This window comes from Piliocolobus tephrosceles, chromosome 5, assembly GCF_002776525.5.
Source record: "Piliocolobus tephrosceles isolate RC106 chromosome 5, ASM277652v3, whole genome shotgun sequence".
NCBI classification, from domain to species: domain Eukaryota; kingdom Metazoa; phylum Chordata; class Mammalia; order Primates; family Cercopithecidae; genus Piliocolobus; species Piliocolobus tephrosceles.
In genome coordinates, this window is record NC_045438.1 from 132,450,360 (window position 1) to 132,466,625 (window position 16,266).

General features: G+C 49.1%; 1 protein-coding gene across 1 annotated transcript in view; it reads left to right on the forward strand.

Moving 5' to 3' along the window:
• The window catches only part of BNIP5 (BCL2 interacting protein 5), a 21,058-nt gene extending 6,937 nt beyond the window's left edge, over nt 1–14,121 (forward strand). Inside the window, exons 3-12 of the mRNA XM_023213096.3 lie at nt 1,257–1,373; nt 2,901–2,965; nt 3,242–3,479; nt 4,542–4,673; nt 5,716–5,777; nt 6,365–6,605; nt 7,447–7,578; nt 8,674–8,738; nt 10,242–10,496; nt 12,487–14,121. Of these exons, the coding sequence (XP_023068864.1) occupies nt 1,257–1,373; nt 2,901–2,965; nt 3,242–3,479; nt 4,542–4,673; nt 5,716–5,777; nt 6,365–6,605; nt 7,447–7,578; nt 8,674–8,738; nt 10,242–10,496; nt 12,487–12,522 (1,343 nt within the window). The 3' untranslated portion in view covers nt 12,523–14,121. The remainder of the gene's footprint in view (nt 1–1,256; nt 1,374–2,900; nt 2,966–3,241; nt 3,480–4,541; nt 4,674–5,715; nt 5,778–6,364; nt 6,606–7,446; nt 7,579–8,673; nt 8,739–10,241; nt 10,497–12,486) is intronic.
• Nucleotides 14,122–16,266: the final 2,145 nt, after the last annotated feature.

A 16,266-nucleotide genomic window follows, 5' to 3' on the forward strand; every position in this document is an offset into this window, starting at 1 on the left:
TTCCTTCCTTCCTTCCTTCCTTCCTTCCTTCCTTCCTTCCTTCCTTCCTTCCTTCCTTCCTCTCCTCCTCCTCCTTCTTCTTCCTCTCTTTTCTTTTCTTTCTCTCTCTCTTCCATTCTTTATCTTTTCCTTTCTCGCTTGCTTGCTTGCTTGTTTTTTTTTTTTTTGACGGAGTCTCTGTCTGCCGCCCAGGCTAGAGTGCAGTGGCCGGATCTCGGCTCACTGCGAGCTCCGCCTCCCGGGTTCACGACGTTCTCCTGCCTCAGCCTCCCGAGTAGCTGGGACTACAGGTGCCTGCGACCATGCCTGGCTAATTTTGTGTTTTTTAGTGGGGACAGGGTTTCACCATGTTGGCCAGGCTGGCCTTGAACTCCTGGACTCAAGTGATCCACGGGCCGTGGCCCCCCAACATGCTGGGATTACAGGTGTGAGCCACCACACCTGGCCCACTGTGACATTTCTTTGAGGTAGAACAGCATCACAGCTGAGCGCTCCAGGGAAAACCACTCGCAGTGCCGCCATTCACAAGCTGTGTGGCCCAGGGAGGCAGGTTTCCTCTCTGAGCCTCAACTTTTTTCATGGATAAAATGAAGATAAATAGTTACTCTCTCATGGAGTGGCCACAGCCCACAAGGAAAGTGCTCAGTGCACAATAGCTGTTATTGCCAACTCCTCTAGTTTCAGGAGCATAGACCTAGGAGAAATAAGAAGGCAGGGAGTCAGACGGGGAGGGAAGCCCTACTCCCACCCCACTGGTGCCTATGTGCTTCTGGCTGCTGCTTCCAGGTCTTGGTTCTAGACTTGGCTCCATCAGGAGTAAACTTGCTGTGTGACCTTGAGCTTGAGCTGCTCCCTCTGGAACTTTTGATTCCCCACAAGTAAATGAGGGTGCTGGCTCCCAAGGTGCCTTCCTATTCTGCCTCGCAAGGCTCTGGAGCTGAATACCCACTGGCACCTAGAGGGAGGGGGGCTCTGCCTTGCGGCACTCAAAACTCGGTGTTTATGATGGGGAGAAGATTGAGGATTTGCGGGGAGGGGGTTAGCAAGAGAGGTGTCTTGGTGGAAGTAGCCTCTTCTCAAATAAAAACCTTAGTGGGTTTCTGATTTTTAAGTTAGGCCTAGAGCAGGCTGCAGCAGTGCCTGTTGCACTATGAATTCTGTGCTGTTTTCTTGTGTTGATGAACAAAGTCGGGAGAATGTCACTGACACACGCACATACACACCTACATACCCGTTTGCTTTCATCTCTATTCCAGGTGGGGAAGATTCTGATTGCCACTCCTTCGTCATCAAAGTGGATGGTGCTGGAGCTTTGGATGTTTCTCCCCACGCCACAGGTCACCAGCAAGAAGAGGAGCTCAAAAAGCCTGATAGTGAGTCGGAATCTCTAGTGACCTTTTTGCCTCTGACTGAGGTGGCTGTTACTGAATGAGATGGATTGTTCTGAATGATTACTGAGACCTTGGATGGTGGCTCTCAAAATACATGCACTGGCCTTTCTTGCCTCTTTTGGTGCTTCTGGCCACGTTTGCTTATTTTAGAATTTCACAGAAGGGAAGCTAGGGAATTGGAAAGGCTGCTGGCAAACGCTTCTGCCTTATGTGTTAATGAAAATGGAACTTTTCTTAGTCTTTTAAAATGTATTTTACTTTAAAAAATATATAGAAGAGTGAAAAGTATAGTTCAATGCTTTGTATACTCACAGTTGTTTACACTCTGCCACAACTTGTATACTCATAGTTGTTTACACTCTGCCAGTTTGCTTTGTGTGCGTATCATTTTGTTGCTGAATCATTTTGGAGTAAATCATGCTTCATCCCTAAATACTTAAACATGTATCTCCAAAAAATAAGTACAGTCTCACACAAAACCACAATACCAAGAGTGCTCCTAATAAATCGAGAATAATCTCCTATTCATCTAATTCCCTGTAAAAAAGATGAGCATATTTTATCATATGTGAAATGAAGGAGCTATACATGTGTCAAAGAATAACTAAAAGGTATTGAGTTAGTCATTTTGCAGCTAATTGTTTTCTTACATGAGAGGGAACCAGCTGGTAGCTGAGTCAAGCAACAAAAGCCAAACAATTTATAAGTGAGAGGGAAGTGAGAGAGGGAAGTTAGGAGTTAAAAAAAAAAAAAAAAAAGGCAAACCCACAGACAGCCTCAGAACAGGGAACCTTGTTTGCATCTCTTTTCATGTAAACTCATCAGCTGGTACCTATCAGAGGACAGTGTGGGCACATTGTCCTTGAAAAGGCTGACCGGAGTATCAAAGGAAACCATTTCCATCGTCAGTGGCTTCTCTGTGCAGACATGGGGGTGTAGCTGAGGCATCAGCATGGCAGGCTCTCTCTGTGTCATGCTTGCTGATGTCCTTTCATCCTCCACCTTAGTGAGGCCAGGTATCCACCATTTTCCCACTGGAATTTTGCAGGTTGGAAGATCAGCATTAGCCTTGCAAAGTGTTCTCAAGCCCAGTCCCTTATATGACAGCCTGACAGCCTTCTGGGGGAGGCAGGACAAAGATTATGACCCACATTTCACTGGGAGAGATAAAGGCCCAGAGAGATTAAGAAACTTATTCAAGGTCACACAGCTTACTGAACCCAAAGTAGATGTTCCGAGATCTGTGACTTTCAGAGGAAACAGTGGGGCACAAGTTGAATGCCTAAAGGGCTGACCTGAAATTTCCTGCATGAAGTGTCATGGTTTGACTCAGTGCCTTCCCCGTGGATCTTCCAGCCTTCTCTCAGAAGGACCTGCCCCGGGGATGTGGCGCTTTCCCTCCACTGTGTGGCCTAAAGAGTTGTTTAAGAGAACTGTCCAAGACGGTAATTTAGAAGGAGTTGTCTGTGCATTTAGAAAGAAAAACCAGATGCATTTGCTTTCTTCCAGAGGATGCTATCATTCAGATGATTGTGGAATTGCTCAAAAGAGTGGGAGACCAGTGGGAAGAAGAGGTGAGGAGTAAACTTTGCAGGTCTCCAGGGGCTGTCTGCCTTCTCCTCCTCCTGTCAAGCTCCACCTGTCCTTACAGGCCGGGCTCTAGTCCCTTCCTTCCCTGAAGCCTCCTTCTGCAGCTTCAGAAGTCAGCCCTCCCCCTGCTCTGGCCTCTGCTGCCTCCCCTCTCCTGGGGCCATCCTGCAGCTTGGCTACTCTTCACTTTGCATCCAGAGAGCTTTCCCCCTCTCCTCAATGTCATGAACCTGACTCAGTTTTTCTCCTCTCCCCAACAGCAATGTCTGATCTCACAGCCGGGGGTGGCCCTGCCAAACCCAGCACTAGCTGTTAGGAAGCAATCCCAAGAGAAAAAGACAAGCCTCAAGAGCACCTTTTCTCTTAAGAAACACGGCTCCGAGGAGGCCAAGAGGAGGGCCGCAGATGTTTCCAGTCCAGAGGCCCGGCCACCCAAGAAGTCCAGCTTTCTGCCCCTGTGTGTTGGTGGCCATCGGCCTTCCATCTCCAGCAGCTATGGTGAGCAGGCTCTGCAGTTGCCATAGCAACCCTGCAGCTGCCTCCAGCTCTGGAACCTTCCCGGGGGATGGAATTGGCCACTTTATTGCGTTGCGCCTGGTCTGACTTTTGCACTCTGCCCTGAGCGGTGTGAGGATGACTGTGGGAAGAGAGAAAGAATGCCAGCAGGTCACCTCCACACACAAAACCTCAGCGAGGTCTAGGCAACCCCAATAAGCCCTTGATGGAAATTATGTTCCGTGATTCCCCAACCATCCACATTTCTTGGCTGCCTCAGCTTCTGCGCCCTGGCAGGGAGGGGAGTAGTGTGTACAGGAAGGAGCTGGAGCAGGGGAGGCAGGAGACCTGGGTTCTAGCATATTGTCTATGTCATTCCCCATCTTTGTGCCTCAGTTTCTTCACCTGTAAAGTGAGACATTTCCCTGCTGCATATCTATAACTCAATCAGTCCTCACAGCCATCAGATGAAGTACAACTATTATTCCCACCTCACAGATGAAGGGACTGAGGCTTTCGGAGGTAAAACAATGTGTTCAAGGTCACGTGGCCCATGGATGATGGGGCCAGAGCTAGAGGGGGAAAGGATCAGACGAGTCATTTCTTCCTGGGCATCAGGGAGAACAGGCCATCCTGTTAGGTCATCCTGGCCAGGAGACTTTACATCTTAGAAAGCAGGGGTGATGCTTAACACCAAAGAGGGGAATTTCAGGCCACGTGGGAGATATTTTCATGCAGGGGGATTCTGGCTGTGATTCATTGATTCATGTCATGGGACATGACAGGCCTCTACTATTCAACTTGTGGATCAAGTCAAAATGGTGGAGGGAGGAGAGGGCAACAAAGCCCAGGAAAGCCAGTTCTATGGAAGCACAAAGGGATAAGGGAACTTGGTCTGGGCCAGTAAATCAGAGACACGGCCCTGCCCAGCAGCTGTCTTCCAGCCCCATAAGGCCTTAGTGTGATCCAGCCCCGGAACCCACTTTAGAGTCTGTGCTAGCTTTTGTGCATAGTTGACAGCTGCCGACGGACAAAACACACCCCGTTTTTCCTTCTGCTTCTCAGGCTTGGAAGAGCCTGAAGTCCAGGAGGCCCCATCTACAGAGGCTGGGGCTGCAGGTCCCTTCGTGCTTCCCACCCCATCAGAGAGCTGGGGACCTGGAGAGGAGCTTCAGCTGGACAGAGCCTCGGAATACAGTCAGTACTCCTCTCCTTTTCTCAGACACCCCTTGCAAAATTTCTGCTCTGACTCCCCCACTTGCAAAGAGACACTGAGCTGGAGAGAGGCAGTGACCTGTCCAGACCTCCCTTTAAGTACAGCAGGCTGGGAGGCAGCTTGGAGCCCAGAGCCCAGGTCCAAGCCAGGCTGCCTGACTGAACCTCGATAAATGGCAATCGTGTTGGTGCTCGCCCTGATGAGGCAGACAGGAGGCAATGGGAGGCCCACAACAAGTGCTCAGACAATGGGGTGATCTCATGGACCTGGGTTTGAGTCTGGGCTCTGACCTCTTTGAGCCGTGTGGACTTGGGCAAGTTACTTCATCTCTGGTCTCAGTTTTTTCATCTGTGAAATGGGGACAGCAAGTACCTACTTTCTAGAATTGTCAGCAGCATTTAGGACAGCCCCTGTCCTAGACAGTGGCTAATACGTGTTAGGTGCCATTTGCTGCCCTTATTGTCATTGTTGGGTGACCCAGCTTGAGAGCAGAGCTCAGAAGTAAAGAGGATAGGGAGAAGGGTAGGAGCCTTAGGACGGAAGCTCAGCTAATGGCAGCTGCCATCGCTGTAATTATTATTCTACCATTGGCAGAGCCAGGCCTAGAAATATATATATATATATATATATGTATATATAAAATCACTGGCAGGTCTGAAAAGACCTGGAAAGATCTCTGCCCCCTACCCCCTGCCATTCTGCCTTGTTTGCTTTTCATAGAAAATATGCCTTGAAGGGGGATTCTGCCTGGACAGGGAGAAGGTGCAGAGTGAGGGCACCTATAGGGAAGGGACCTTTCCAGATGGCCCTGAGGGGCTCCTCCTGGGCGTCTGTTTAGAGGCCCTCATCGGTAAAGTGAATGTGTATCCCATGAAACCAGCTCCGCCCTCAGGCCACCTCTGGCAGCTCCTTAGCCCCCTGGAGAATCACCCAGGGAACCACCAGGGCATTAGGAAATGAAGACTGACCACAGAAGAGCTTTTCTAGCACTGAAGTGTAACCATGCCTGTTGATCTTTTTCAGAAGAATTCATTCAGAAGATCATTTCCATGCTCCAAGATTCAGAAGAACAGCGGGGGAAGGAGGTGAGGAAGACGCTCCCCACCTAACCCTGACCTCACTGTGGGCTCCCCAACCCTGCCTTCCCTGTCCTTGCCGCACTCTTCTGTGTCCTGCCAAAGCCCTACTCCCGTCCCTCTTTTTTTTTTGGAGATGGTGTCTTGCTCTGTCGCTCAAGCTAAAGCACAGTGGCTCGATCACGGCTCACTGCAACCTCCACCTTCTGGGCTCCAGTGATTCTCTTGCCTCAGCCTCCTGAGTAGCTGGGACTACAGGCATGCGCCACCACACCCAGCTAATTTGTGTGTTTTTAGTAAAGACAGGGTTTTACCATATTGGCCAGGCTGGTCTCGAACTCCTGACCCCTGGTGATCCACCTGCCTCAGCCTCCCAAAATGCTGGGATTATAGGCATAAGCCACTGCACCAGGACCCAGTCTCTCCTTGAAGCTTCCCCAGCCCCCTCCAGACCACACATATTTCCCCAGCATTGAGCATCAACCACTCTTCTCCGGGCAATGCCTCCTAGCCCGCCGTGAGTCTCTTTCCCCAGCTCACCTGAGATCTCCTCAAGGTCAGGGGCCCTGACTCAGTTTCTCTCATCTCCCCCACAGCAACCTCAAGTCCAGGAGGAAGAGGTGGGTATAGAAAACCCAGCCCCACACTGCAGAAGGAAATCTTTAGAAAAAAAGTCGAGCTTCAGGAGAGCGTTTTACCATAAGAAACACAGCTCCAAGGAACCCAGGAGACCGGGTGCAGCAGGGGCTGCCAGCCCGGAGGCCCGACGGCCCAAGAGGCCCAGCTTTCTGCCCCTGTGTGTCGGTGGCCATCGGCCCTCCACCTCCAGCAGCCTTGGTGAGCAGGCCTGGTGTTGCCATGGTAACAGAGGCTTCCTCTTGGGCAGGGCTGCTGTGTGGCCTGTCTGTCGCTGACAGGCTGGCATAGTGGGGGATGTCCACTGTTGCTGAAAGCCCTGCTTATTTCCTTGCTGAGCGGAGTGGGGGGTGTGGAAATGTGGGGAGAGGTGAGGGGCCAGGTGCCAGCAGGACCCCACCCCCAGTAGCCCCTGCTCACAGCACATGCCCTCACCTCCCTCTCCACATGCAAACACTTAACAACAAACGTGGTGGGAGATCCGTGCCGCTGTGCATCAGAATCACCTGGCCAGCTCATAGAAAAGCACAGAGACCTGGGTTTGACGAAGTAGGAGATGGTGTGGGCCTGTTTTTTCACTCCACCAAAGCATGAGGGCCACTGGTGTACAGTAATTCCCCTGACATCACAGAGTGCCTACTACGTGCTACTTGCACACATATTATCTCATTTAACCTGCTCGCAGCCCTGTGAGGTCAATCTTATCACTCCCACTTAACACTTGGAGAAAGTGAGGTTCAGACAGGCTAAGGGACCCAGAAAACCTGGCAGAGGGAAAGGGTTCGTTTGTGGGCCCTGTTGGCACACCTGTTTTAACTGAGCCCCTCCCAGACTGAGGAGGCAGAAAGGGTTGGTGGGCAAAAGTCAGGTTTCTGGAGAAGGCCAGGAGTGCACCACGAACTCCTCTGCGGCAGAGCTGGGGACAGGAAACTCACTGAGGAGCCTGGAAACCAGCCCCCACTGATGCCCATGCCTCCGAACATCTTGTCAGGAACTAGATTCAGCTCTCTGCAAAACACTCAACAACTCTTTTTTGCCCTAGATCCAGAAGATCTCGCGGGCCAGGAGCCCCTGCCCGCAGAAGGGGAGCCAGTTGTGATCTCAGAAGCACCTTCCGAGGCCAGAGGCCACACGCCAGAAGGTGCACCTCAGCCGAATGGAACATGTGAATCTAGTCAGTACCACCCCTGCGCTTACCTGGACAGCTTCCCGGGAGCTTCTCTTCCACATGGAGTTCACAGGCTGAATAGGGGAGGGTTCTGAGGAAGGAATGGGGAAGGCAGCAGGCAAAGACCCCAGGAGACTCTAGGATGGGGCCGAGGGCACAGGCTTGGCCTTAAACTGGGGCTGTTGGGGCAGAGTTGCAGGTAGAGGACACCTGTCTATCCTGTGGGATGTAATTAACACCTCCCAGTCATTTGCCTGAACGTTTCCTATGAAATTCCTAGCTTGCTCCAGGTCTCGTAAGCAGCGGTGTGCTGGCAAACATGCTCTCCATCGGGAGGAGGATGCCCTACTTTGTAGCATTTGCAGATTTCCATGGCATAAATATTTTTACTGTGGCTGATTTCAAGCTGCTAACAGTTTGTAACAACTAGTCCACAAATTCATTAGCCTGGCATGGTGGTGGGCACCTGTAATCCCAGCTACTCAGGAGGCTGAGGCAGGAGAATCGCTTGAACCCAGGGGGCAGAGGTTGCAGTGAGCCGAGATTGCGCCACTGCACTCCAGCCTGGGTGACAGAGCGAGACTCTGTCTAAAATAAAACAAGACAACTAGTCCACAAATTTCCTGAATATTTACAGTGAACTTAGTATGAGCAGGCCCTGGCACATCGCTGCTTAGAACCCAAGTGGACGGGTGCATTCCTAATGGGTCAGTAGCCCTGGCATGTCCCCTCCCTGCATTCTGATGTGCTGCTCCTCATCCAAACTCCCATTCTTGACTGTGCTACTCTGTAGCCTAGACAAGGGACACTGGGAGGCCTCAGTTTCCCACCTATCAAATGAAGCTGAATGTGGTTACAGGTGAGGCCCAGCAAGCCAAAGTCCGTCTGTTTCTATAAAGGGAACCCAAACAAGGCTCTCACACTCCAGCTCTAGTTTAAGGCAAGAATTGTCTTGGTCCATCCTAACTAATGTGTGTGCTGGGTTTTAGAGAGAAAATACTGTCTTTCCCAGGTGGATGTGTCGTTGCAGCACTTTGTTTTTGGAAGGGAACTGGGCATCACCCAGTCGACAGTCACTCAATCCTCCTTTCTTTTCCTTAGAGGAGATCATCATCCAGAAGCTTGTGGAGCTTCTCCAAGAAGTGGATGGCCAACTAGGGCAGCAGGTGAGCACCACTCAGCCCTCCCCAGGCCAACCCCAGGGCCTCATCTACCCACAGCTGAGACCTGGGTTCCATCCCCAAGTCTGCACCTCTGGGCAACTTTGAGCATGTCCCTTCACCTTTCTGAGTCTCGGTTTCCTCTTCTCCAAAATGAGAGATGATTACCTCCTTGACCAAGCTTAGTGCATATGTAGAAAGTGCCAGACATGTAGCAGATGAGGGAACTGTTTAAAATAACACAATGCTCGTGTGGCCTCCCTGCCCCAGCCAGGACCACTCCTGTCCAAATCAGCTATTAAAGTTCGGCTCATGTCCCCCGTCCTTAGAAGCCTCCCCCGCCCGCACCTGGCCCCACCCACCCAGCCGATTCACTCTCTGTGGTCTCCGGGTTCACTCTTGGTCTTGCCACGCCTTTCAGCATTTATCTGGTCTCCCATTCTTTCAAGCTTGTTGATTTTCCTCACCTGATAGGCAGTCTATAACAGAAGGTTCCCCACCCTTGGAAAACACAGTCTATTGGGAGAGACAAACACAGATCACATGTGAAGAGGTCAGGTTAAAGATGAGTAATCAGCATAGCGGACGCTCTGGGTGCTTCTCTTCACCACCAGAGTGCACACTGGCCCGTCCAGCTGCCAGCTCCTGCCTCCTTGTGCCTGAGGACACAGGGCCATTTTGCAACCCATGTTGGGGGCGCAATTAACAGCCTCCACTTCCCCATGAGCAGCCCTCAACCAATGGGTGGTGGGAATCGGTGGATAGAGACCCTCGCTCCCTCGCTTTTATGGGGTATAACTGAGGAACGTGTTCTCAGCTGGCTTCCAGTTGCCACCCCTTGGGCCGCCTTCCCATTCTTGTTCCAGGTCTCCTTCTCCCATCAGCATTTCCTGGGATCATTTAATGAATAAAATCCTGTACCCAAGTCCTTGTGTCTGGGTCTGCCTCTGGGGAACTCATTTAGTTATTAACAGAAAGGAGCTTGTTGGAGGAGGCTTAGAAGGAACTAAAATTCCTCTAACATCTACTCGGCACTAAATTGTTTCTGTAAACTCTCTCATTTCATTCCCCCTCCAATCCCCCCCAGCAATCCTGGGGCTGGGTGGATATTTTACATTTTACAGATGACCAGAGGCTCACACACCTAGTAAGTGCAACTCAGGCATCCCAATTCTAGACTGTCATACATTTAAATAATAAAGTAAGATTACTTGTCAAATAAGGAGTGGCTAGGGTAGATGAGAAGGATCTGTGGGGTGTTTGCTTCTGAATTATCTGAGTCTAAAGACCTGTACTTCCATCCTTGCCCTCTACTTTGTCCTGCTGCTTTGAGCTGGACCTTGCAGAACAGATTCTGAGAGGCTAGGGGCAGTGGAGGGATGTAACAAGCGGAGCTCATGCCAGGGATGAGGAGGTGCCCCACCTGGCTGCATGGAGTTGCAGGAGGGGCAGTTGGTGGGAGGGATACTGCCAGCAACACTAATGACCTGCTTTCATTTCCGCTTGCAGATCAGGCGCCACCCCAGCTTTAAGAGGTTTTTTTATGAGTTCTCGGACTCCTCCCTCAGCAAGCTGGTAGCCACCCTGCACAGCCAGGTGGCCCACTCCTCTAAGCTGGACAGGAACTGCACCAGGAGACTCTACCAGTTTGATGTTAGCTTAGCTAACAAATTTGCTGGCAACAACAGCCACGCCATGTGCATCCTCATGGGCCTAAGAGACCACTACAATTGCACCCGGTTCCCATACAGGGAGGACCAGCCGGTGAGAGAGGGCGGGGAAGACAATGGCGATGTGGCATAAGTGACAGCAGGCTCACAGTTGGCCTCCAGTGGGATCTATTTATTCTCCTCTCCCCTCCCCTGCTCAGTTCAGAATTTTGGGGTCTATCTCAAATGCCACCTCCTCACTGAGGCCTTCTGAGACAATTTTAAACCATGACGACCTTTTTCTTTTCTGAAACCTCACTGATTTTACTCCATAATTAGCATCTTCTTTATTTGGCTTTAGTCTTCAATTACATGTACATTTCCATGCTTTTTTGATAGAATGGCATATTGGACGGGCTATGATCTTAGCTTGCCTTGTTATTATTTTGTGGGCTTTGTTGCTTGCCTTCTCAATTCTAGGCTGTCATAAAATGTAAATAATAAACTAAGGTTATCTATCAAATAAGGGGTGGCTGAGGTAGACAAGAAGGCTCCATGGGCTGTTCGTTCTGGAAGGCTTCCAGGAGGTGATCACTCACTGACCTGGCCTTGGTTGCTTAGTGAACAGCCTCTCTCCTGACGTCACCTTCACTGTTCTGAGTGCATTTATGCTTTTCCTAATAATTTCCCCTCCTCCAAGTCTCTGAGATATTCCCTTCAGAGATGATGCTTGTCACTGATTTTTTTTTTTTTTTTTTTTTTTTGAGACAGGGTCTTGCTCTGTCACCCAGGTTAGAGTGCAATGGTATAATCACTGTTCATTGTAGACTCAACCTTCCTGGGCTCAGATGAGCCTCCCACCTCAGCCTCTCAAGTAGCTGGGACTACAGGTGCATGCCACCATGCCTAGCTGACTTATTTTTTATTTATTTATTTTTTTGTATAGAGATGGGTTCTCACTATGTTGACCAGGCTGGTTTTGAACTCCTGGCCACAAGCAATCTTCTCACCTTGGCCTCCCAAGGCCAAGGTTCATGCTGGGATTACAGGCATGAGCCACCACACCTGGCCTGATTTTTTAAAAATTCTGATCTCTCCTATTTTTCTGGTGGACTCTGATAAAGATTTCTTCATCCTTTTCTAATTCACTTAACATAACCTGCTTACAAACATTTGACCCAGATCCACAGTGCAGAAGCCACTGAATGAAGGTGTGACTTTAGAGGAATGAAATGTTCTGTTTGCTGGTGTTGGACCAACAGGACCAGAACTTCTACATCCAAGTGGTCCCCTGGGAAACCAGACCCTTCTGCGATGATGCTACTATCACCCGAAACACTTCTGTCTTTCTTGGAATTACCTTTAGAAGCCATTTGAAAAGTCTCTCAAGAGAGCTGGCTTATTTCATGATAAGTTGTATCTTGTCATTTGAATGCTCTGCTCTACGTTGGCTCATCTTCCTGGTGGGAAATCCTCCTTACCATAGACCTGTCTCTCTTCTTGGCCTCCCTGTCTTCTCTGAGAGAATAGGAATGTTACAGATAATTTGCCCTGTAGGGTGGGTTAGGTAATAGCTTACAGGTTGATCTGAGTTATTCGTGAAAGATACTATAGAAACATCAGTTCTGACATCCTCAGTTGCCCTGACTCCCTCTTCTGGTTTTACTAACCATTCATTCATTCATTCATTTAACTGGTAGCTACTGACACCTTCCTATGTGCTTAGTTGTGCGAAGTGCTGTGAGGCTCTGTGGAAGGTTCTGCCTTCAAAAGCTTCATCTGCCAATGGAAAAGACAACTGTTTGATGACAAAATTAAATAGCAGCCAAATGCCAAATGAGTGGTAACTGAGGCCCATGAAGCAAGTTGGTCCTGGGAGCCTTCCAGGAGGGGAAGGTGCTGATTTTGACCTTTGAGAATGGGGAGGCTGTCTGGGGAGAAAGGATCAGGAGAGCCATGTCAGCAGGAGGTGTTGCAAGAGCAAAGACCCAGAGATGGAGGCTGGGGTGGGGTGTCAATGGGATAATGGGAAGTCTGTTGTTTCCAGAGTGAACCCATAAATAATTGAGCTGTGGCTAGTATCTATGTTCTTTTTCTCTTCCCAGGACATCACAAGTCCTGAGATTCAAAGTCCAGATTGAAAGCTGTATCTTGCACTCAGATTCCCTTGAACTAGCTGAATGGTTTGCAGCTTTAGCCAGGAGACCCTGAAGATGCTCTGTGATGTCCCAATCCCTGCTTCACAAACGTGATGGAAGACAAGAGCAGACAACCATTCTGTGTCCATACCCTAGTATCTGAGAAGCACAAAGCATTCTTCCACAAGGCAAGACACAGAGGCCATGTCTGGGGAAATCAGCACTGGACTGGGAGTGAGGAGACCAGGGTTCCACCTGCTGGACCTACCCCAGAATTGCTGCGTGACCCTCCACACATCCCCACTCCTCTCCAGAATTTGGAGTCTAGGATCCCACCCAGAAGGCCTACTGATATTTTCTCCGATGTTTGTTTTAACCGAGTCTAGTTTTTAAACTAAATTTTTATTTAATTTCCAACCAGAACATTTACATGCATCCGAGCAGATGTGCATCGAAGTGTATCCCATCATTTCTTCAGTTGACCAGCAGTTCTTCATGCTCATATGGACTTGCAGATGCCTCCCAGGAACTCTGCAGGCCCCAGATGGAAAGACCTAGAGACTGCGGACCCTTGGTCTCTCAGAATCCTTCTAACCCTGTGTCCTGACATTCTGTGACTGGAGAAATGGAGCTGATACCTTGCACCTCTGCCATCTCATGGGATTGGCTAGGAGTCAGTGAGAAAACGGGTGTGAAGAGTTCTAAAAATTACCTAGTGCCATGTCCATGTATGTACTATAGCTTCTTTTGGGTAGTTTTCAGGAAGTGGAGGAGGGCTTCAATGGGCTAGACTGCCATGGATTGTTGCACAGGGCTGCACTGCTCAAGAGCACCATACTCCAGGAGGTGCTATTCATATCCTAGACATTGTGTGTTTGTAGATTTATGATGACAGTTTTGCAGCTGGTAGCAGTAACACGTCTTGAGAAAGGGCTGTTTTTTGTATTTGCACAAAGGTGAAGTGTGGGGGTGCCAGAGGCTTTGCCTTCTGTACAACTCAACAGTTTCAACAGCTTGACTCAGGCGTGAAATTTGCCACATGTTCATATCTATGTGCAGGAAGGACAAGACTACAGACCGACAGCCAGTGCCCTTGGACACTGCCCAGAACATGTGGTCATGGGGGAAAGGGTGGGTTAAACCTGGATGGCAAGTGAGATCTTGTGACCCTTGGGGACATGGTATTGCCGTGTTGAACCTGCTGTCACACCATGGGGTAGAACTGGGGAGGAGGAGCAGCCTAGGGCAGAGAGGCCCTGGGTGCTTACATGGGACTGGCCTCCAACCTGAGGCACCGGCTCCATAAGCTCAATTCAGCCTATCTGGAAAGCCATTTAGTTTTTATTGCTGCTTCTGAGAAGTGGGGGAGAGGTGAGCTATTTGTGGATTTGTTTTAGGCAGTGTTCACGATCACAGCACCCAAATATGAAGGGTCAGAATAAGTTATGAAATGAAGGTCAGGAACCTTTTGTACATAGTTTCTTATTCGGAATGATGTTCTTTAAGCCCTATAAGTATTTGGTATGTGCTTCTGATGCTGGCATCTGAGTCTCATTTTTGAACTGTGTTATTTGAGCAAATAAAGAAATTAACTTGCACAAAGGTGTGATCTGGGTTATTCACCATGGAAGCAAGACAGATACCCACCTGCCACATCTATGATAGTCTGGTGCTTGCAAGGCTGTGGAGGTTGGCCTCCTTGTCCCTGCCTGGATCCCCTCCAGGTGTCCCATCCTTGGAGTGCCAGCTCGCTGATGCAGTAAAAAAAAAAGTGTCCAGGGCCCTGGGTGTCAGAAGACTTGGGTTTTAGTCTAGCTGCCCCCAGGCTGGGTGACCCTGAGGACAAGATACTTGCCCTCCAGACCTGACATTCTACAACTCAGTGACTCTCAATGTGACAGTTCATAGTATGTCCAGGAAAATCAGGAGCAGTACTGATTCTACCTTGTCTCTTATTAGTCCCCTAAATCTGGTACTTAAATTCTGTCACTCAGAGCCAAGATAAAAAATTGTTAGAATACAGCACCAGGTTTTTGGTCCATAAAATGTGGTCTCCAGGGACAGATATTGATGATGTTCTTTCTCCTCTCTCAGGTGACACATGAGTATTTGTTCCTCAGTCCCCAAAGGCTCACCCTAATGCTCCAAGGATAGCAGGAGGAGGCGACATTATTATCCTCCTCTCACAGATGAGGAAACAGAGGCTCAGAGTGGGGAAGCGCCTTGTTCACAGTCACACAGCCAGATACAGACAGAACCCAGCCAGGATCAGGCTCTGATAACTCCTATTTTAGTGCCCTTCCCTCCACTTATGATCTTATCCATTAGTTCATTTATTCAACCAATGTTTATTGAGCACTTACTATGTACCAGCTCTGGTGCTGTGTGGAATACACAAACACAAAAGACACAATCCCTGCCCTCAGGATGCTCACAGGCCCCACTGGTTATGGGGCTTTTGTGCCAATATGAATGTAGGGCACCATGCTGTGGAGGGGTGGGGCCCCTCAACTCCCACCATAGATGCTTTTGGTTTTTTTCCCCCAAGTGCTGGCAAGTATGTAGAGCAATACAGATGGTTTTTACAAGAGCACTGAGGTGCACGGAGGTCCTGCTGCTTTGCATGGCTTTAAAAAGGTGGGCAAGTAACATCACAACATAATTAACCTAATTCCCTCCCTCTGAGAAGTCAGAAGCCTAAGTGGGTGAGTTAGAGATAATGGGGTCAGCTGAGAACTGGTTGAGCTGGAGGTGTGAACTGGAGGTGTGAACTGGAGGTGTTAGCTGGGTTACAGCGGGGTTGTGCTGTGGGTATCAGTCAGAGGTGCTTGTCTGGAAAAAAAGACAGCATTCTGGTGTTGCCCCAGGTACAAGCGAGGCCTCCCAGTTTCAAAGCACAGTGGCTGACATGTAACAATCCACTCGTGTTGATTAGGAAAAAAAAGAGAAAACGGAGAAAGAAACTAGTTTGGGTTGCCAGATTTAGCACATAAAAATACAGGAGACCCAGTTAAATTTGAATTTCAGATAAATTATAAATAATTGCAATATTGAGGACATACTCCTACTAAATAATTATTCATTATTTATCTGAAATTCAAATTTAACAAAATGTCCTCTCTTTTATCTGGCAACTCTGAAACTAATGTAACAACAATTATTTTAATTACCTCAAAACAAGAAAAATAATTAACCCAAGTGAAGGGAAATATGCAAGTGGATGTATTAATACTTTAACATAAATGACATTAAAAGCATCTGAGCTCTAAATACAGACTTTGAATTAAAACAATAATTATGATTAAGGTCGAGTCTTCCTTGGGTCCCAGGGAACAAGCATTCCTGGGCTGTGCAAAAGAGGACAGTCTCCTCCCCCTAGTTCCCAGGCCTCAGGCTTCTGCAAACATGGAGGCCACTCCTGGAAGAAAGGTCTGCGGCCAGGCGGGCCTCTCTGGTCAGTCTCCCCCTAGCACGCACCTCCAGCTGCTTCCTTTGACTGGTCTGCTCACAGATCAACCAGAGTAGGCAGAGGATGCAAGACCCCTGAGACTTTGACCCTTTTCAGGGTCTCAAAGGTACATTTTATTCCCTGAAATGGCCATGTTAAGTGGGGTCTGTTGCTGCAGCTGAGCCCCAAGCCCCTAAATCCCCAACCCCACCAGGCTTAAATTTGCATATGGCATCCTCAGGCTCCTAAGGCCAGTTTAGCATCGTCCTCCACCCATTCATTCTGGGTTTTGCATTTCA